The sequence below is a fragment of the Asterias amurensis genome, chromosome 13 (assembly GCF_032118995.1).
Source record: "Asterias amurensis chromosome 13, ASM3211899v1".
Taxonomy (NCBI): domain Eukaryota; kingdom Metazoa; phylum Echinodermata; class Asteroidea; order Forcipulatida; family Asteriidae; genus Asterias; species Asterias amurensis.
The window spans coordinates 5,660,649-5,682,561 of NC_092660.1; the positions used below are offsets into that span (position 1 = coordinate 5,660,649).

At 38.4% G+C, this 21,913-nt stretch overlaps 1 protein-coding gene across 2 annotated transcripts in view; it reads right to left on the minus strand.

Annotated features, from left to right (window-relative positions):
- Positions 1 to 1,778: 1,778 nt before the first annotated feature.
- LOC139945706 (uncharacterized) overlaps positions 1,779 to 21,913 on the minus strand; it is a 47,222-nt gene continuing 27,087 nt past the window's right edge. For both annotated transcript variants that reach the window (XM_071943052.1, XM_071943051.1), the window contains 5 exons: positions 20,048 to 20,114; positions 11,218 to 11,262; positions 9,957 to 9,989; positions 6,779 to 6,823; positions 1,779 to 4,506 (listed from right to left, as the gene is read on the minus strand). In XM_071943052.1, coding sequence (XP_071799153.1) covers positions 4,355 to 4,506; positions 6,779 to 6,823; positions 9,957 to 9,989; positions 11,218 to 11,262; positions 20,048 to 20,114 — 342 coding nt within the window. In that variant the 3' untranslated portion in view covers positions 1,779 to 4,354. The remainder of the gene's footprint in view (positions 4,507 to 6,778; positions 6,824 to 9,956; positions 9,990 to 11,217; positions 11,263 to 20,047; positions 20,115 to 21,913) is intronic.

The following is a 21,913-nucleotide window of genomic DNA, read 5'->3' on the forward strand; positions in this document are numbered from 1 at the left end:
TGTTTCCCCAACAGAGGGCAGCAAAGCAAACAAATTTCAAAAAAAAAACTTGTGAGCGGACCAGTTGCCTCGATGGCCCACTCTACCAAGATGGCTGCTTTTCTAAATTATAAGTCAAAGAATGCAGGGGTATTTTTGTTCGGGATGGGCGTAGCTCAATTGATCTATGGCCTACTACGAACCTCATTAAAGGCAGTGGACACTATTGGTAATTGTCAAAGACCAGTCTTCTCACTTGTTGTATCTCAACATATGCATAAAATAACAAACTTGTGAAAATTTGAGCTCAATCGGTCATCGAACTTCCGAGATAATAATGAAAGAAAAAATACCCTTGTCACACGAAGTTGTGTACGTTTAGATAGTTGATTTCGAGACCTCAAGTTCTAAACTTGAGGTCTCGAAATCAAATTCGTAGAAAATTACTTCTCTCTCAAAAACTATGGCACTTCAGAGGGAGCCATTTCTCACAATGTTTTATGCCACCAACCTCTCCCCATTACTGGGCATCAAGTAAGGTTTTAGGCTAATAATAATTTTGAGTGATTACCAATAGTGTCCACATGCCTTTAAATTTACGCGAAGCCTGAAATGTCACCCAGGCCAGTACTGTACATCTTGTATTTGTATTCTGTTGTGTTTTTCTATAGCGCTTAGGGACATGTTTAATACAAGAAAGGTTAATTATTGTTATTACTTGTTATCATAATATTATACTGAGCGACACCTTTTCATACCAAATCTGCACCCTCTTCTTTTTAACACAATAATGAAGAGCTTCTGCTGCAGCCCACGAGCTACCGACCAAGGACAAACAAAAAGTGGAAAATAAAAGGACTCCATATTCTATACCCTAGAGACCAGAGAGTGTTTGCTCAACAAGCATTTTTGTGTACAAAGTCTATGGGAAAATCTTAAGTACAGGGACTATGGAAAAAATAAAAGATGTCTCCTCAGGGATGCATTAATTTGAGGTGCCCCCTTATACGGGAACCTGTATAACGTGATCGCGCCCTCTTTTGATTCATGCATCCTCCTTCAGCCCATGTTTCCATTTATTTATGGAAATAATCTCTACCGAACATTATTTGTCTGGGACACCGTGCAGGTAGCAAATGGGAACAAAAACTCCAATTACACCGGTATAACTTTCTCGCTTGACGAGTATAGAAATAATCAAGCCGTCTAGTTTGCAGCTTGTCTTATCATCGCCTGCTATAGACTCTACTTTTGGTGACATGCTGCCACAAGGGGTCGATTAAAACATTGCCTCACCCACCCCCCTTAGATAAGTGGAATGCTCCAGTAGAGGATACCAGGGAATATGACCCACTCCATTATATCATTGTTTACTGTTCGTCAGTTACTGCCTCTTGCTGCTAGCTTTGACAACATAACTAGTCATCTGAAGATGATTTTTGTTTGTTTTATGAACTCCACACAAGGGTGTGTATTAAATTGACTCTGTGCATTTGTTGCAGTTGGCACTGCAGAAACTGGTGTGTTAAAATGGATAAAATGGGTGTTGTCAAAAGAATAAAATTTTACAACAAAGTGTGTTAAAACAACACCAGTTACTGGCGATTCTTACATAGTATTTTTCGACAATGTGTACATTTTTAATCTTATGTATGTATTGTGAAAACGCCATTGGTTTGAATTTCAACACCCCACATTCTGCAGTGTATAAAACAATTTTATTTATTTATTATATATTAACAACAAAATCATAACAAAAATACTGCAGTGAAACGTTATATCATTTTGAATAGCTACAGCATAATTTTATTGTAAAACACAATATTATTTACGATTCGTATTTAATTTAAGTAACTGATGTAAAACAGGGGGAATCAACTACGATTTTAAACTGACATCAACCTCGAAGGCAAATTGTTTTTGTTTTTTTTACTTTTTCAACAATAGGTCTCATTTTTATTTCGCAAATCAAAGGAAGTACGTAATGTATCCTCCCTTAAAATTGAGCAATTACTCACACGAGGAGCTCAGTTAATTAGTGGTATTAATTAATTTAGAAATGAATGTTAATTTGAATAACAGAGAGGTGTTCCCACACAGTGAACACGAAAATGGTCAGATTCTGTTTACATTGTCAATAATGTAATTGAGAATAACAGTACATTTTATTCAAATCTATAGTCATAAATAAATTGTGCAAATAAGTGTCTACTTTTACATTTTTACCTTCAACGCAACTCTACTAAAAGTGAGCATCTACCCCACACGGGTTATTTACAGGCAAACCAGTCCCATGCACTCTCCAAGAAGAAAATAACATCCACATTTCCAGTTTCAAGACTCTGGCTGAAAATATTTCTTGTGCAATGGCGTGTAGTGCAAAATGATTGCCTCCAATTGTTATACAAATTGACTCGTGAGACAACTTGCACATTTTTAAAAGAGGCAAGTTACGTAATGAACAGGTATTCCACTATTGTGAGGGAGCCGAAAATGCTTTCAATTCATGGCTTTACGGAAAGGAATGTCATTTTGGCCGTTTACTAAATGTGGGTATTGTGGTATGGAAACGCCACTGGTCAACTTAGATTGTGATCGAACAAGTAATCTGTTTATCTGACCGAGTTTTGCCATAAGTTCTCGTCTATGATTGACAAAATCCAGCAAGTATGTTTTGATTTGATGTATAGGCCTAATTAAATAAGTCTATCATTAAATAATTAACAGTAATTACAGTGTAATAATCACAACCCCATACCGACAATTAGTGGAGGGGTTACCAAGATCACCAACTAAGTGAAGCCACGTTGAGTCGCCATTATTTTTACCACTCAACTGTACGTGTAAATAATATTTACTGGAGATATACTTCCCGATTATTAGCACAGTTGTAATTGTGCCCCTGCTGATTAGAGTTTTAAAATGGCGACCTAGTCTTCAATGTTGCATCCAATGTACACCCTCTGTTAATCCCAATAGTTTGCGTTTAGTTAACCTGTCTCAAAAACAACTGACAACAATGTTCATAGTACATGCAACGTGTATGTAAGCTTATTTAAATAGTGCAAAAAAGTAGGGTGCTTAAAAAAATGCGTTGGTCGATGAGTTTTTCCCCCAACAATTTGAGACGGTTGTGTAGATGTTTCTTTTTCAATGTCTTTTTGCAGGGCGCCTCCAGGCGGCCATGATGGTATCATCACCCGTTATGGTTTGCAAACAAGGTGCTGCAGGGACTCAATTATGAAAGTGTTTGGCGTATACGTTTCTTTGGCATAGCATTAAAGCTTTATTTAACAATATCTTGTGTTTCCGGCAAAAAAATATGCTGGATTTTTTCATTGTTTTAAACCGACAATCAATGGTTGATATTTTAGTAATATCATATCAATAGACCTGATGCACTGACGTCATCCAACCGCCATCTTTAGAGGTAAACCGATGGTGAAACAATAGCGTGAGGACTTGTGCATGTCAATATTAACAAGAACCTCATTTTAATCTCTACGCGAGATGGCGCCCTTCTCAAGTGACGTCATGTGCATAAGGTCTAATGATGCTTCACTTCAACCTCTTGGATATGTTTTAATACATAATAATTTTTAAGAACTCTGACCCGCTTTTTGTCTTTTTGGTTTCTACTCTCTCTGTCTGTTGGCGGCGCTATTTTCAACACAAGCTTCTAAAATGTGAATCTAGGAACCAAGTTGTTTAATTCCGGTGTGTACTACTCCTGTCTTATTTGCATAACAATCACTTAAAAACTGCCTTACTTTCACAATGTTGACTTTTCCTGTGCATTATTCAACAATTATATTTACAATAAATGTTTATATCAATATTGTTTGAAAATTAGACGAGTCTTCTTCAAACATAAATCCACGAGGATTTTACGTGGAGAAAAAAAATACACATTTTTTTTATATTCAAGTCTGTATATAAACTTCTGAACATTTTGTAATTGATTCTGATTCGGTCAGATAGTTAGCATTCCCTTTAAAACGTGTTGTTAAATCAAAGAAACTAGTATTTTAAAGTAATTAAAACTATGTTGCTTATTCGTAGATATTTAATTATTGTGTTATCTCCTTCTTGATGTGTTGTTTTATAAACCGTTTGATTAAACAACAACATTTTCAAAAAAGAAAGAAATCAAGTTCGTTCAAGGATTGATAAATTAATATCAGTGTGGATTCAACAATAACAAAAACAAGAAGATTTGTTTCCAACCCACCCGGAAAAAACAATGGAAGGAAAAATCATTTTCCGGTCAAAGGTCAGGTCAAGACATTGAGGTTTTAGTGGGTCGAGGATTTTTATTGGTCAGAATTGTACAGCCTGTTCACTTTGTAGCCATCTGCTGATAGGTCGGCTGTCCTCATTGGCTCATGGATTGTTGGTTCCTTTCTAGGCAGTTGATGGCGCAATCGGACTTCTTGGCTTTGCAAAGAGAATGGCACGGTTCGCTGTCACTTCCGCAAATCATCTCGCAGTTGATCTGATGTTTAATGCACTCCGTGATGAAACACTCTGATAAATAAATGAACACAAGAATAAAAGAATGCAAGAATAATTAACAAGATGAATGAGTTAAGCATGAATAAATCAGTCAATGTACATTGTGAAAAAAAAAAAATCAAACTCGCAGTTTTCAGGAGTTTATTTTTAAGTTTGCAAACGAAACGCTGAACAGCCAAACAGGATCAAGAATAGTCCAAGATTGTGTTCTCTAAAAATGCACTACTGATCCTTGTGAACGGGACCTACGGATTAAAGTCATCCGAAGGACTAGCAATTATGGCAAAGTATCTTTCGCAAAAAAAAATAAAAAAAATACATCAAGCTATGATCAGGCCTCAATATCTTAGAGAGCTGCTCCAGCACATAACGTAGCTTAAAAGGAACACGTTGCCTTGGATCGGTCGAGTTGGTCTTTGAAAAGCATTTGTAACCGTTTGTTATAAAGTGCATATGGGTAGAAGATGTTTTAAAAGTAGAATACAATGATCCACACAAACATGCCTCTAAGTTGCACGGTTTTCCTTTTACCTCGTCGACTAACACGGTCGGCCTTTTATGGGGGTCAAATTTTTGACTCCCATAAATGGACGACCGTGTTAGTTCGCACAGTAAAAGGAAACCACGAAATTTCGAGGCAAATATGTGTGGATCATTGTATTCTACTTTTAAAACTTCTTTCCACCCACCATATGAATTTAAAAAAAAAAACGGCTACAAACCCTTTTAATAGACCTACTCGTCCGATCCAAGGCAACGTGTTCCTTTAAGAACAGTGCCTTATACCAGGAACCAGTCAAAATACCATGTCACTTTTTTTTTGTCCTGCTCATTTTTGCAAAGCAACAACAAAGTTTGAGCAATATTTTCTGCTTAAGCAGCTCTGAAGTTGGGCCCAGGACTCGAGTCCTCACTCTGCTGATCAGAAATACCAGCTCAACACAACAATGTTTACCAGCATAAGGTTCCCAGCCAAAATACGGTGTCACCTGTACAATTTATGGCTGGTGTCCTGTTTGCTAAGTATTATTTTCTGCTTAAGCAGGAAAGCAGCTCTTTAAAATTGGGCCCCGGGCTAGGACTCAAACCCCACTCTGCTGATCATAATACACCAGCGCTCAGCATTTGCATTGCCCAGCCACGACAAGCCACACGGGGCCATGTTTTACTCTGTAATAACAGTAAGGCTACCCTACGTGATTTGTATTTGACACCGAGAGTTGAGCTATTTTTGAATCGAAAGGCAATGCCCCCCTCACCATGCAGCAGAGCCATAGAAAAAAATATCTGCTGTATGCAGAGGGAAGTTTGTCTTTCCTCTTTTCTCCAAGAATACATCAATTCCTACTTGCCCTTCCTGATCCCTAACCCTTCCTCTTCTAGTGTGTCAAGTGGTTATTCCAGTTAAACTGGCACACGACCTGAAGTAACGATGGGACGGGGGGTGGGGGGCGTAGCATGTTTCGCTCCATTAAGACCCATCTTGACTCCCACAGTCCTTGATGGCAAGAGGGACTGTTTTTTTAAGAATGGGTGGCCCCGGACCCTGATGCGGTCAGGGAGGACACACGAGTGGAGTGCTCAATTGGAAATTACACCAACGAGTTTTTCTTCCCTTTTCTCTCCGACAATATCTATTCGCGTGTTTAGGGTGATGGTTTGTGGTTTGGAATTCGAAATAGGGAATGTGGCACGTGATCGGCTGTTCGAGAGCTCTGCGTCTCTCTTTTAGGAACGTGCTTTACATGCTATTTTTTAACAATAATGTATTTCTATTTTTCTCGGTGACTGCTGTTTTGTTTTAATGCAAAGCACATTGGAAGAGCTTTGAATTGGCTAGTTACAACCGGTTCGAATGAATCCGGTTATGGAATAAACGTCTTATTGATCTGACTTGAGTTGAATTGGGTCTCAGGGGCCTGCCTGACCCATTTCAGGGTCACTGACCCGGAATATGCGCACAAATGACCCAAAATGGGTCAATCTGATACCAAGTCCGTGGACTTAATTGGGTCATGCCTGTAGGATCCGAATCGATTGGTCAAGGTTGGGCCAATAGACCAATGCATTGACGTCATCCAGCGGCCATCTTAGTGGAAAAACGGTGACGAAACAATCGAAACGCACAGATTTGTACGCGCGGCGCACAGGATTGGCCAATGAACAACCTCCTTTTGACCTCTAGGTGAGAGCGCCCTACTGAAATGACGTCATGTGCATAAGGTCTATTTGATTTATTGAGAAAAACGAGTTTGTTCAACAAAAAAATGACTTTTAAACCTACCAGCTATATCGTCCGCTGAAGAAGCTCTGACGCAAACTGTTGTATCTGTGAAATGACGACACAAAATGATTTATATAGTTATCATAACTCCCCAACACACATGGGCCCAATTTCATGGCTCTGCTTACCGCAAGCACAGAATCGGCGCTTACGGAAGCAGGGAATTATGTGCTTACGGCAAGCGTATTTCACGGGTTAGCGGCGAATTTTGGCTTCTGCGCGTGCATTACACTTACAAGGCTAGCGCAGAAATTTGGCGCTTGCAAGTAAACGGGGAATCGTGATCGTAAGCGTAGAATTCGGCGGTAAGCAGAGCCATGACATTGGGCCATGGTGAGCCTCCATAGCTTCGTTTGTGCCGATTTAGGGATCAATGCAACACAACGCACGCCTAGTTTAAAGTAATGAAATTTCCACAGTTTGTCAACTAGGAAGGTAGGTATATTATTATTATTATCCCGGACAGCGTAATCTGGTTTGCATAGCCCAAGGATTGGGTTACATGGAGAATGGGAAGGTTTAATTGAGTACCTACACTTTAGACAATGTTTGCATTTGTTTTAAAGGCACTGAACACTATTGACCATTGCTCAAAATAACTGTTAGCATAAAATTTACTTGGTAAAGCGCATTGGAGAGCTTTTGATAGTATAAATAAACATGTGAGAAACGGCTCCCTCTGAAGTAACGTGGTTTTTTAGAGAGATAATTTTAAACTCAAATAATAAAATATTTCAGGCTTGAAGCCTTTTGAGAATGTTGAGATACACCAAGTGAGATGACTGGTCTTTGACAATTACCAACGTTGCCAGTGTCTTTAATTTATTATTTCATTGTGGCAAGTCGATGTAAAGAGCTCTGTAAGAATTACGAAGATACAAAATAAAGCATTTCGGTATTTCAGAAAAGAAAAAAATCGATCTTTGGAAAATTTGTACTTATAGGCCTATTATGACATGGTATATTCAACTTGCAGAATGAAAATCATGTGTTTTCCTCCATGTGTTAGCAATTTGAGTATAGAAAAGATTAGCAGCGATTTAAAATTTGTGAAGGTTGGTCGGGTTGGCATGTGGTATCTTCCCTCACCTTCGACCTCTAGGACCTCGGTTTTAATCCCACCGCTGACACTATATGATTTGGGTCTACACAGTCCCCGGTATTGCGTGTTTTCTGGAATCAAGCCTTCCCATCCACATCGAAAACAGAAATTTTCTTCCTTGTCTTCTCTCCGTTGGGTTCTCAATATAAAATGCACTTATAAATTATGGCACCTTATGTAAAATATACCTCTTGGCTTTAGTGATTATAGGAACGCTTTTCTGAGAGTCCTTGGCTTCGAAACCAGAATCAATATAATGAAAGTGTATAGAAAATATAAGAAAAAAATGGGTTATGAAATATATTCTAGATTTATGTTATTGCTCCATGAAATTCACCAAAAATTAGACGGGAATATTATTCAAAGTTAAACGAGGAGGCGTATTTTGATACGACGCGCACATCAGATTTCAAACGACCATGCATCGGAATTTCAATGTGGCTCCGAATTCGACACCATGTGCAAAAAAATCGTTTATTCAAATCTAGCCGTGGTATCCCAGTGCGTGTCCATGCACCTTGGTTTTTACACAGAAAGTCATAAATTAATGCTTTAGAATCGGGGTTGATAATAGGCACCTAACAACTAAAAACAGTTTCGTTCTTAAAGGCACTGGGGTGGATTTCTTAAGGTAGTCCTAACTTAGGACTAGTCCTAGGCAATGCTAAGAGATAGGACCAGTCCTAAGTTAGGACCAGTAACTCATCCTAACTTAGGACCAGTCTTATCTCTTAGCATTGCCTAGGACTAGCCCTAAGTTAGGACTACCTTTGTGAAATCCACCCCTGGACACCTTTTGTAGTTGTCAAAGACCAGTATTCTCACTTGGTGTATCCCATCATATGCATAAAATAACAAATCTGTGAAAATTTGGACTCAATATTGATCATCGAAGTTGCAAGAGAATAACGAAAGAACAAAACACTTTTGTTGCGCAACTTTGGTTTCAGATGCCGATAAAAGGTTTCAGGTCTGAAGTCCTTTTATATTTGAGGGAGAAATTAACTACGTTTACTTCAGAGGGAACCGTTTCTCACAACGAGCGGGGGAAGCAGGGAGAATATTGTGTAGTTTTGATGGTACAAACATGGAACTTAGCACAGTCAGTAAGCAAGCATGCATAGAAATGGCACCAAGTTGGAGAACAAGCATGTAATTTGGGACACACTCTGAGTTTGTCATGAGAAAGATATTATTTGGTTATAGAGGGCCATCACAGATTCGAATTTTAAAGGAAAACACGCAGGTAGAACAACGAGCATTATTTTTTCAAGATTTTCAAAATGGCTGCTATATTGCTTGTTAAACTACAGCATTATTATTGTTCCAGTGACAAATATTATTTGTTGGCCCCATCGCCAAATATCTTTCTTATGACACATTCTGACTAAGTGCTCAATTCCTTGCTTGTATCAACACAGGAAAAATCCCACCCACTACCTGTCTTACTATTACAAACATCATTCGGGGTTTTCTCGGAATTGCAAGGAGCTAACTAAAGAGAGGTCTTGAAAACATCAAAATTCATTAAACGCTCGCAGGTAAACTGGTTGCTTTTAATGGCAGTAAAAGTAGCCTTTAGATAAATTGGGTTATCGGTCGTAACTATCTCTTTAGGCAATCGCTGGGTAGTTATTCTTATGGCACAAACTACAAAGTCTGGTACAAGTTACGCCACAAGTTATCGCGTTTAAAGGCACTGTTTGTAATCACTCAAAATATGTGTTTGTATTAAAAGTAACTTGGCAAAGACCAATGGAGAGCTTTAGATAATATAAAAAGATCGTGAGAAATGGCTCCATCTTTAAAGTACAACGTTTTTGAGAAAAATTGCACTTTCTTAATAAAATTTTCACGTTTTTTATTTTTTTACATATTTTTTTTAATGCATAATGTTGAGATACACCAAGTGAGAATACTGGTCTTTGACAGTTACCATAGTGTTCAGTGCCTTTAAGTTATACAAAGTGCAGTGATACATGTACACTGTCAAATTTTGGTTATCTATAGTGTTCCACCGTGACTCTCCCTCGCCCCACCCATTAAAGTTAGCTCCTGTAGAATCGATCATCTTACCTTCATTCACACTCTTTTTGTCCACCCAGAACACTGTGAAACGAAAAAAAAAGTTGCGGGTTAAAATGATTTATTGACATTTAATTTTGTGTCCCTATATCTTACACCTGTTGAGCCAATTGTTCCGCATGCAAAACGTATTTATGCCAATTTCCATGTGTTCGTAATGATAATTATAACTTTTTTGTTTAAATTGCTCTCGTGCCTTTCGCTTTCTACAGATGAATATTATTTGCGCATTATAAGATCTTAAATCTTTGGGATTGGAGGACTTTTGGAGACGCTAGGTGGCAGCAAACTTGCTTGGTTAATCCTTTATTCTCTGATATTGCGCATGCTCAGAACTAGGTAAACATTAGGACATCGGTCACCACCCACCCTACCCATAAGAAATAGCAATACGTTGTTTTTAAAAACCTGTCGTCATCCACGGACCCGCCTGTCATTAACTGAACACCACTAGTTGATAGCTGAAATCGAAACTGTGTATTCGTACAAATTATGTGTCATTTTGGAGCACAACCAAATCAAAATGAGTATTTGATAAGATTTAAATTCCCAAATCAAGTCTCTCCATCTTACCCCCAAATTGCCTTGATTTACAGCCCGAATTATTCTCCTTCTTGAAGTAACAAAAGTTTATACTCATGAATGAGATCTAACCCCATAACCCCCTCTACCACCAAACCAAAATAATATATAATAGGCCGTCTTGACTGTATGATATAAACTGAAATATAATCCTGGATATGATGGTAACGTACTGGGTTTCAAGTTACACATCGCCACGAGGTGTCCTGTCATATCGTGTTAGTGTGCTATCTTGACTAGATAACAGCAGTTTCGAAAACGTAATGTGAAATAACGCCGCTAAAGTAAAAAGGGCCCGGGTACCCCACAAACACAAATAAGATAGCGAGGAACATCAGCTGAGATGAACACCGACACTTTATCAATCTGGTGTTTTTTTCTTCTCTTAATGGAGTCCAGCATATGTATAAATTGCGTGGAACTAAAAACATATGTAGTAACGAGGGGGAAAGACTGTAGGGAGCTAATACAATCTACTGAAGAGGTAGTTAAATTTATAAATGCTGTCTGTGTTTGACACGCAGCCCCGGGTGGTTCGAAGACAATCTCGCAAGCTTTTTTTCCAGTGGGGAGAGAAGAAGAAGCCAACGACAAATGGTAATTATGGCCCACGTCGGAAATTTTACAAGTCTTGTTTCGAATGGAGTTGAGGAAAGGTTGGTTTACTTACATCTTTTCGCTCTGTCTTGAGAACCTTGGAAGGCTAATGCGCTGGCTGGAGGAGGATAAAGAAAAAAGCAAAGTGTTACACTTTAGAAATAATACAAATTATTTTATTACATTTAGTCAGTTGTTATGCTTTTGCATCGTCAACAATTTATTCCACAATGCTTACTTATTTTTTGTTAAATTGACTAATTTCATAGACATGATGATTTCGCTTAAAGGCACTGGACACGTTGGTTTTGTCAAAGACCAGTGTTCTCATACACTTGGCGTATTCCAACAAATGCATCAAATAACAAACCTTTGATACTTGGTCTTAGTTGGTCATCGAATTTGCAAGGATAATAAATGAAAGAAAAATCTTTTTTTTTGTATTTCTTTGTGTGCTTTCAGTTGCATAATAAAAGGCTCCAGCTGAAGTCTGTTACTATTCGAGTGAGAACCGTCCTTTTCCTACAAAACTATAACTTCAGAGGGAGCCATTTCTTACAATGCTTTATACTTTCATCAGCTCTCCTTTGCTCGTTCACCAAGAAAGTTTGTATGCTGACCTTTACTTTAAGTAAGTACCAATAATGGCGTCCAGTGCCTTTCAATTGTGGCACTGTCATCCTCTGTCACACGTGAGACATTCACTATTACGAGTGTGAACATTAATATGGAGCTATAGAAAGTGATGAAAAGGTTAGGGTTAACCCTAGTCAGAGCTGAGCCGGGATTCCGAGATGCAATATTGACTACAGTGAAATGACGAGAGGAATGTGACATTGGGTGTGACAGCGTTATCAATATGAGGTTCAACCATTTACGACACATGTCTCTCTAGATAAAAGAGCGAACATAACTCGCACGTGGGCGATCATTACTTTGGGGGAACCTGTGCCCATTTTCAAGGATTTGCTATTTTACTGCGACTTTCTGTGCTTACACCCGATAGAATTACACGCAATAAAACATATGACTTGTGAGAGTTGACTAGAGGGGTGCCCCCCCCCCCCCTCCTATTTCATCGACCCTTGGGATTGGAAATTTTTAATGGGATATTGTAAATGGTTTTCAACATTATTTTTTCCCCTTTTGTTCCTCTTGTATTTGGTCTAGTCTGCTGCCACCTTGCATCCCAAGGTCCCCATTATACAAAAGTATTAACAAACAAAAAATGATAGAACGAAACGGTCTGAAAATGACTGTTATTTAAGGTTTTACACAAGATACCAAAACATTTATTAGAAATGGCATTCGACTGTTTGAAATGGAAGACGGTTTTTATATAGCATGATTGCTGGTTGAAAATTATGCAAGAAAGTACTTAGGCATATAACTCCCGCGCCTTGTATAAATCTGTTTTAAGTGCAATTTGGTTTCTTTCTTTTTCAATTCAACTGACTTCTAGGTAACTATCTGCATGGTTTCGGGGCATCCGTTTACAAGCTTTTTATCACTTTCATATATTTATTAAAATGACCGTGCTGGGGGCCAGATGTATTACAGATGCAAAAACAAAAGCGTCCGCGGGGTGAGAAGTAGTTTAAGTGTTCCTCTTCGAACACCACAAACGGAAGCAGTGCTTCCGAATTAGTGGTTTTTTGGCAAAATTGACTCTGCAATGTTCGCCGGACGCGGTTCGGTCAAACCAGCGTAGATCGCACTTCAATGTGACCGTTGAATTAACGCAGCACATCATAATTGCATGAAGACACTAAGAGGGCCAGTAGCGCCGACGTCAAGAACACTTGCATTTTTAACGTCAGCGGAATGTCATAATTTCCGAGGAGTAGAATTAGGGAACCTGGATAGACTGACTGCAACGCCCGGAAGGGCCACCATCTTTGTTGTTTACGATCGTACATGCTCCTGAAACAAAATTTGTATCCACTGTTGTCGATATTTTCGCAGGAAAATTCTTCCGTTTTTAATTTACCAACACCTTCTGATTAATCAAACATCGACGTTTTATTGTCCCAATTAATGCAAATCTGGAAAATTCCCCGCATTATTTCCTGCAGAAGATTTTAATCGAGCCAAATATTTACTTGTAAAAAACTTTTAAAAAACCACGAATACTTAGTATGGTTATTATTTATTTCCCTTCTTCTAATTTTTACTTTATACCTTCATATCTATCTCATTATTTTTTAATTTGCAGTACCATTATTTATTCTATTGTGTATTTATTTATTAACGGGCCTATATGTATTTTTTTTTAAACATTTGTGTTGCTTAAAGGAACACGTTGCCTTGGATCGGTCGAGTTGGTCTTTAGAAGACGTTTGTAACCGTTATTTTATAAAATGCATATGGGTAGAAAGATGTTGTAAAAGTAGAATACAATGATCCACACAAACATGCCTCGAAATTGCACGGTTTTCTTTTTACCTCGTCGACTAACACGGTCGGCCATTTATGGGAGTCAAAAATTTGACTCCCATATAAATGGCCGACCTTGTTAGTTCGCACAGTAAAAGGAAAACCACGCATTTTCGAGGCAAACTTGTGTGGATCATTGTATTCTACCTATAAAACATCTTTCCAACCATATGCATTTTGTAAAAAAAAGGTTACAAACGCTTTTTACAGACCAACTCGTCCGATCCAAGGCAATGTGTTCCTTTAAAGACACTAGACAGCATTGGTAATGTCAAAGACCAGTCTTCTCACTTGGTGTATCTTAACATATGCATAAAATAACAAACCTGTGAAAATTTGAGCTGGATTGGTCGTCGGAGTTGCGAGATAATTATGAAGAATAAAAACTTGTCACACAAAGTTGTGTGCTTTCAGATGCTCGATTTCGAGAACTCAAATTCTAAACTAGAGGTCTCGAAATCAAATTCATGGAAAATTACTTTTTTTCTCGAAAACTACGTCACTTCAGAGGGAGCCGTTTCTCACAATGTTTTATACTATCAACCTTTCCTCATTACTCGTTACCAAGTAAGGTTTTATGCTAATAACTACTTTGAGTAATTACCAATCGTGTCCACTGCCTTTAAACGCCGCTGAACAGTTTCAAAACAAACAGTAATAATTTCATGTGAAAAGATTCAATTTCCCCCGTTATAATTCCCTTTTCTATATGTGTTACAAATTTCTTTTGCTTTCTATTTATTATACTCTGTTGTGTGATATTATCGCATAAATATAACTCGTTCGCCGCCGATCAACTCTTAACAGAGGCAAACAAATCGGGAAAAAAGAAAGTAGAAAAATAGAAAGAAAAAAAAGTCGATAGAAAAGAAGATCCAATTTGATATTCCCCTCTGGGGATACTTATATTTTACTGTTCTTCATCACCCTAAATACATCAGGGTCTTCATTATTAATCATCACCCCTAAGTGACAAATTACTTTCCATAATAGTCCAGATCCCCCGGGCTTAAACGCATTAAACGTCTCATTTCTTGCCTTTCCCCGGTTTTTTTTTTGCGGGAAAAATCCCCAGTCTGTGTCAGTGCGCGCAAAAATTGGAAAATAATCAGTGTGGTGTCTCAATGATGGACTGACACACGCAACGTGCGGGCGATTTTGACGGACGATAAAAGCACGCCAACTGCTTTTCTTCTTGGGATTATTTTAATAAATCGCTACAACACACACAATGAAATTAAAAAAATTAGTTTGGTTGAAGGCTTCGACCTAATTATTGGCCAAGAATGTAGTGAGCCTGCTGAGTCAGATTCGCCTGGCCTTTTTAGGATCTTAAGAGGGTACATGGAACTCACTCGTAAAAGCCTCAGACAACGCACAGCAGGATTTCCGATTGAGTATCGCTGGAGTGAGAGGGGTAGACTCTATGCGGTCTGGACTCGCTCGTACCTTGATGCAGCTCCAACAAATGACACGAAGGTCTCCAATAACCTTTTGAAGTGACCTTTGAGGCGTCTTGAAGTGAAGACTACACGTCCTTGTGCCTTCCTTAGCTACTTCCGGCAATGCTTTCTGTATCAATGTGACATTCGTGTTTCTTGTTGCGATATATACAGAATAAGGGCCCTTGGCCTTTCGTTCGCTTACAATTTCACAAGATTGATTCTATTACCTTTTTGATATCTCAATAGGACACGGGCGATATGATTATTCTGTTTCTATTGGTGCTTACAAATAAATAACAAAGTAAGCTATACCTACTCAAAGAAAAATAGTACAAGCAATACATTGACAAGTTCAATCTGTGAAAGTTCACTGATTATAGTTCACACCGGGGTATGAATCCACAAGGAGAATTTTCAAATACCGTCAAAACCAAAATCACCAATTGAAAACAGTTCAAAATCACATTTGAGTACTTCCACTGCCTCAACCGCGACATAAGCACACATGGACGGCACAAAATCACCAATTCCAGTAGCTTTTTCTAAAAGAAAACGGTGATCATCTTTGATAAAGTTTTCACATCTATGTTAAAGTTGGTTTGATACAATGTGACTAATATCAAAAAGTATATGATGAAGAGCAATAAAAAACTAGAAAATCGGCGGCGGTGTTTCGATGAAGAGCAATATAAAACTAGAAAATCGGCGACGGTGTTTCTTTATCAGGATGGGGTTTATGGAAGACTAATTACCGTAAAGACTGTCTACTGACCCAAATCATCTTTGCGCCATTTTTGAGTCGTTGTCCTCGTGTGCTGACAGTGCACATTATTTAGGCGATGCGGCAATCACACGCACACCATAACTTTAACTCGCAATAATTTCAAACACAAAATGGCGATCGCGGCAGCAGACAGCAACCGCGGGTGACGTCATCAGTCCAACAAGCATAATTCGAGAGCGTGTCCGGCTTCGACTGTGGCTATGGCTGGAGTAATGGCCGTTGGTTGCAGCAGTACTGCTTTTATAGCCGTAGCCTAAGCCGCTTGGTTCGGGCATGGTCTTACTTTCGGGAAATACCACTGAAGAAGAGTAGGCCTAGATATCAGTGCAACATTGCGAACTTGATAACGGGTAGTCCTATTGTTTGTCTCTTTACCCAAATCCCTGCACTATTGAAGATAAAGTCTCTGTTATTCACAGGACAAGAAAAATTGCGGTAAAAAAACTTTCATTTTAAAATCTACTCAATATGACGTGGGAGGAGGGTAAATGAGACAAATAAGAGCTTTACAAAATTAAATCATAACGCAGCAATAAAAAGGATTAACACTACACAACAACACCAGCACATACGGTCAGTTTACGAAAGCCACCTCGTGAATAAACAATCTTAACTCATCACAGGCAGATGGTCCTTTCTAAAATTGATAACGGCCAGGATTAAGATGCGGTTTACTTCCCCACTCAATCTCCCAATATCTATCTTGCATTTTCGTCAACCGCCCCCCCCCCCGGTCAGATACTTGGCGTCTTACCGTATCCACATATCCCATCTGCTATATGAAGCGAACGCACTTTTCATTGTTGCCCCGTCAGGGTTTATAGTCGGCCAACGGCGTGCCATACGATACGGTGTATCCGTCGTACGTTTACGTGTGAAATACCAACTGACACGTTCTACCAGCGTAATAGGCTGTTAGTATGCACCTATATACCACAGGGGGAATCTTAAAGGGGTTGTAACACTACCTCGCATAGGAATAAAGAAACATGTAGGATGGGAACCAATTGAAATACGTCGTCAACAAAAATTATCTAAATCAGAAACATGGTAATTGAAGGATGCATGTAAGGAATCAATGTATTTTGTTTGGGGTTAACACCATGTGTGTGGCCCCCTATTTACTTGCAGCAACGTTATGCACTGAAATGTCCCATTTCTAAAAGTATACAATGACGTACTGGAAACCTGGAGCATTAGCATGACGTCACAAAAAAAATGTTGTATGACAAACAACAACTTTTTAGTACGTCGTCACAATACTCTTTCAATGCAATAGCTTTAAACTGAAATGTCATACTCCTGAAAGTATATTAATGACATAGGTATCTTTGAGAATGTGCGCGTTAACGTCAAGCTTATAGGAACATTACATTATTGGTTTTGCTTGCAAAGAAAATTGCTGCTAGTGTAAGCACAAGGTGATGTCACTGAACGTATGACACAGGCCTTAATGGTAACAATAGTAGTAATAGATACCGACCAAGTCAACATATTATGAAAAATGCGTAAAAATAAAACAATAAAACCACACAAGAGACTGTTAAACTTTTGGCCAAACAAAATGCTTCGAAGACCACTCTTCATAAAACAAACCTTATAACCAGAAGCTCTGAAATAGTTATGCAAAAGCATGTTTTTAAAACCCTAACAAATTGCGCCAATGACCTTATACTTATGTGCAGACGGTACCATGATCTAATATACCATCAATATAACGGTTTAGGGACTTATCTGAAGGCTTGTCAACCTTCTTTTGTTTCAAGTGGAACCATCTGATAAGTGAGCCAGTTTTAGAACGCACCTGCCTTGCTGCCTTAATGGCGCGGACGACATCATCCCGGTCGCATTCCCGCCAAAAATCTTCCCACACTTTGCTATAGGAGGAAGCGTATTAGCGTAATGATTCTGTTTTCAGTTTGGTACGTACAAACACCCAATATATTGCAATGATTTTGCAATATTAATCCGGAGAAATAAATATGGGATTGAGAAGTGTACAGCCATACTGTCTTTTTTTACACTCCTTTTAGGGTGTGTGTTTAAAGTTGTTTAAGACACTCAGACTCTTCTGTTTTTGAACAAAATAAAACTATGCAAAAAGTATCAGCAACTTTCCTATTGAAATAAAATCTGATCTTTTGGTGCAACGTGGATTTGTTCTGCAGTTTGAAGTAATGCTTTGAGGGTTCTACAAAATGATGTGAACAGACTTTTATCAACTTATTCGGATGAATTCAGGCGGACATCTTTGACATAAAGGGAATTAGTGTGAGAGAGGAGGGTTTTTCTGAAGGGATATCATTGCAAAAGAAATGCAAAATTTAGCGGAAAGATTTGGGCTATTATAAATCCTTATGTTTTAACCCATATAAAACATAAATGTACTCATTTTTTCATCTTTTGAGTAGTATTGGAACATACTCACACAAAAAAAGCGAGAACTTGTTAATATGTAGAAAAAGTTAAATAAACAAAATGTGAGTAATAAAAAGGGTTACAATTTGTTCTGTCGCATCTTCTACATCACAGTGTCCAACAGTCATTAGAGGTATGACGTAGGCAAGATGCTATAGGAACAATAACGTCTTAAAGAAGAAGGTGGAAGAAATCGCAGATGGTCTTAAGAAGCTTCCCGTCTTGTAGGCTGATTTTTGTGTTTCCTCTAAGCTAAGCCGATAAGAGTGGCGATGCATACGGAAGGCCACTGCACAAACTTAAGTGTCCTTGTGAAGAAGAATATTTCCCAGGAGATTTCAAGATTTGTTTTCTTCTCTTTGGTTTTTCTTCTCTCGACTTGTCTTTCTTTCTCTACAAATCTTTTGTTTTTTCCTTGAGTTTTGGTTCTTGTAAATAACAAATTGTGCAGATCAACATTTTCGCATGTTTTCGTGTCTCCGTTTCTTGTGTGGTTTTCAACTCGGGTCTGTTTGTCTACGTGACCTAGAACAGCTGCACAGATCTTCAAAAATGAAAGTCAACTTTTAAAGAGATACTCATTATGTATGTCTGCTGGCTCAGATAATTGAATATTTGTGAAAGGCCTTCATTACATCAGTCGGGTGGTTGTGCTGGCGTAACGTTATCTTTCCCCACTTTCAACCTCTAGGACCCCGGTTCGAACCACGCCAAACTCTGTGACTTTATAACTCTACGTATAGGTTGTATTCAAACGAAAGTAAAAGAAGGGTTAATCATAATGACTCCAGATTGTTTATGTATTGTTTCACTTAGTTACTTCGTTAATTTCTAATTGGACTTTCATCGTTTCATTAATTTTTTGTTTTTCTTAAGAAGGTTTGAAATATATTTTATTTTCTAAAATTTAACAAAAAATGCATTTTTAATTGTTTGCTGCATTTCAATTCCGCCAGGCGTGGACAGCCTTACAGATTTTTTCTCAAATTTTAGCGTACATAACTACTGCGGTATTAAGTTTCGAATTGCAAAACTCCTTCGGGGAAAATAAATAGAAGGGCGAGGGAGGACATCGCGCAGGAAAGACAGTCTTCCGAGTGTCGGGATGCAATATTGTTAAGTTGCCCAATAAAGTACCGCTTTTTAACGGTGTCCGTTTCCGCCCACAGGAGGGTTACTAAGCAAGTTGAAGTGACAGTTAAGTTTAATTTAAAGGCACAGGACGCCATTGTTATTGTTAAATAATTGTTAGCATAAAAACTTACTTGGTAACAAGCAATGGAGAGCTGTTGATAAAAACATTGTGAGAAACGGCTCCTTCTGAAGTTACGTAGTTTTTAAGAAAGAGTTGATATGTTACTCAAAAGTTTAAATACTTCAGACCTGAAACCTTAGGCATCTGATAGCACATATTTGTGCACCAAGAGTGTTTTTTCTTTCATTATTCTTTTGCAACTTCGACGACCAATTGAGTTCAAATTTTGCCCAGATGTGCTATTTTGTGCATGTTGGGATACACCAAGTGACAATACTGGTCTATCTAAGTTGCCCAGTGCCTAAAAGGTGAGGGGGTAGAGAATTGTATTATAATTTCCAGTTGTATAAGGACATTTTATATGGAAAATGAGTAAAGCTTAAACAGCAAAAACAACGAATTTGACCTTGAAGTCCCTTTTAAACTTCACCTCCATGTGGTGCATCTTAAAGCATTGTTACAAGTCACACCAAAGTGCCGATTCCTCACTTCGGTTTAGAACAGTCAATTAAATTCTCCCATCAGAATATTGACTTTACAACTTTTTAAGAAATGAAATGCATACCTGACTCTGTTACAATTGTGGCGATGATCAGACACGTTGCCAAGGTAACTACTGTTGACGACTGCATCTGTATTGGTAAACGAAGAAAATGATAATACCAATGAAAACAATAATAATAATATTCAGTATTATAATAAATATTATGACAACTATATTTTTACATGGATTATGACGATTATTAAGAAGGAATATAAATGCACATATCGGTTTGATTTGAGATGCATCTGTCCTGGTGCATTTTATGATTTCAACTTTGTTCATTCAAAGCCGGAAGTCATTGGATAATCTTTCACGGTGCAATAAATCGCAAAGTACTCCATAATTCGAAGTACTCCATCGCTTTATGATGTCACTAGCGAATTGGTGTAATTATATTCAATATAGTTTAATATGCAGTGGCCTCTTCGACGGAGCAAAAAGTGAAATATGGCTACGTGGGGCAAGGACACGGCAAAAGTAGCCGTAATAATAATCTCATTGCCAAAGGGGCATCACGGCCATTTGAAGGACCACACGGCAATGGACGTCGTGGCCGCCATGAAAGTCCAGGTCATTGTAATTATTACATCGCTAAAAGTAAGTTCGGTTAAAAATTAAGAGTAATTATTACTTCTAAACCTTATAAAAAAAGGTGTTTTTACTCTTTGGTTTCACTTTTTGAATTCCATGATCTGAAATGACAACGTTCACTGACAAGATGTCACCCAATGGGGTTCGGTCTGACGCCGAAAACGGGTCAAAATTACTCTATATTGAGTCAAAGGATAATGCAGTCTTTTTTTCCCATGGAAATTGAGTGGTTTTGAGTCAGTCTGACACAGAAGGGTCAAATTGACTCAAAAATTACCCGGATTTGACGCACACCGGAACCCATGTTCCGAAGAACAGCGAATAAATAATCAAATAATCAAATAGAAATGTTTTCCTAATCAACATACTGACTCGCAAAATAGCTTCAAAAACATCTGTTTTCGATGAAGTCGCAGTTTAGATTTCCCGGCTGCAATTCGTTACAACTTCCCCCGCATAATCAAGTGCGTTGATCAATGCGAACTCTCACAGCCGAATAAATCGTTGTGCTGCAACAAACGATTCTCAAGTTTCGTTATAACGCATTGGGACTAAACGATTGCTACTTGTTGCTCGAAACAAGTGCGTGTGCAGCTCAGGTTGTGATGGTCATTTGGAAAATGTGCGCTTTCGGATTACTCCTGGCTTTGAGCGCAAGAGTCCATTTGGGACGTTAAAGTAAAGCCCTGCCATTACTTGCAGTACTCATCTCTTCCTAGTCGTTATACCGAAAGATAACCGTCTTCCAGACGATGATAACCGTCTTCCAGACGGTTTAGAAAGTTTTTTTCGCTATTTTAGGTGCTTGCCAATTAATATTTGCACAGTGGAGCCAGGTGTGTTAATATATTTTAAATTTCTTACATGATAGACCAAGGCTCGTTCGTGTACGCGTCAATCAATGTGGTAATTCGTTTGAGTCAGCGGACCAGTCTATGATGTAAAAAAATCCAGCGAATAAGCAACCTTGCCCTGATCACTCAAACTGTATGTAATGATTCTACAGCGTATTTGTCTTAGAAGTGTAGGAAAACGCGATTTTAAATAAATTCATAAGCAGAGTAATTGGACAACTTAATTAACCAGTTGCTTACTTGTGAAAACTGACAGACAGAGCCCAAGACTTAACCACGAATTCACAAAAAGGGTAGTTATACGTATAAGTCGTAAGTAAAAAAAAAATTAAAAAAACATGCTCTAAAACTTTGAAGCGAGACAACATGCAGGACAACGTGTATTCTCGCCATCCGTCAAAACACATCAGCATCCAATCACAACTCACTACGCTTTATTGCA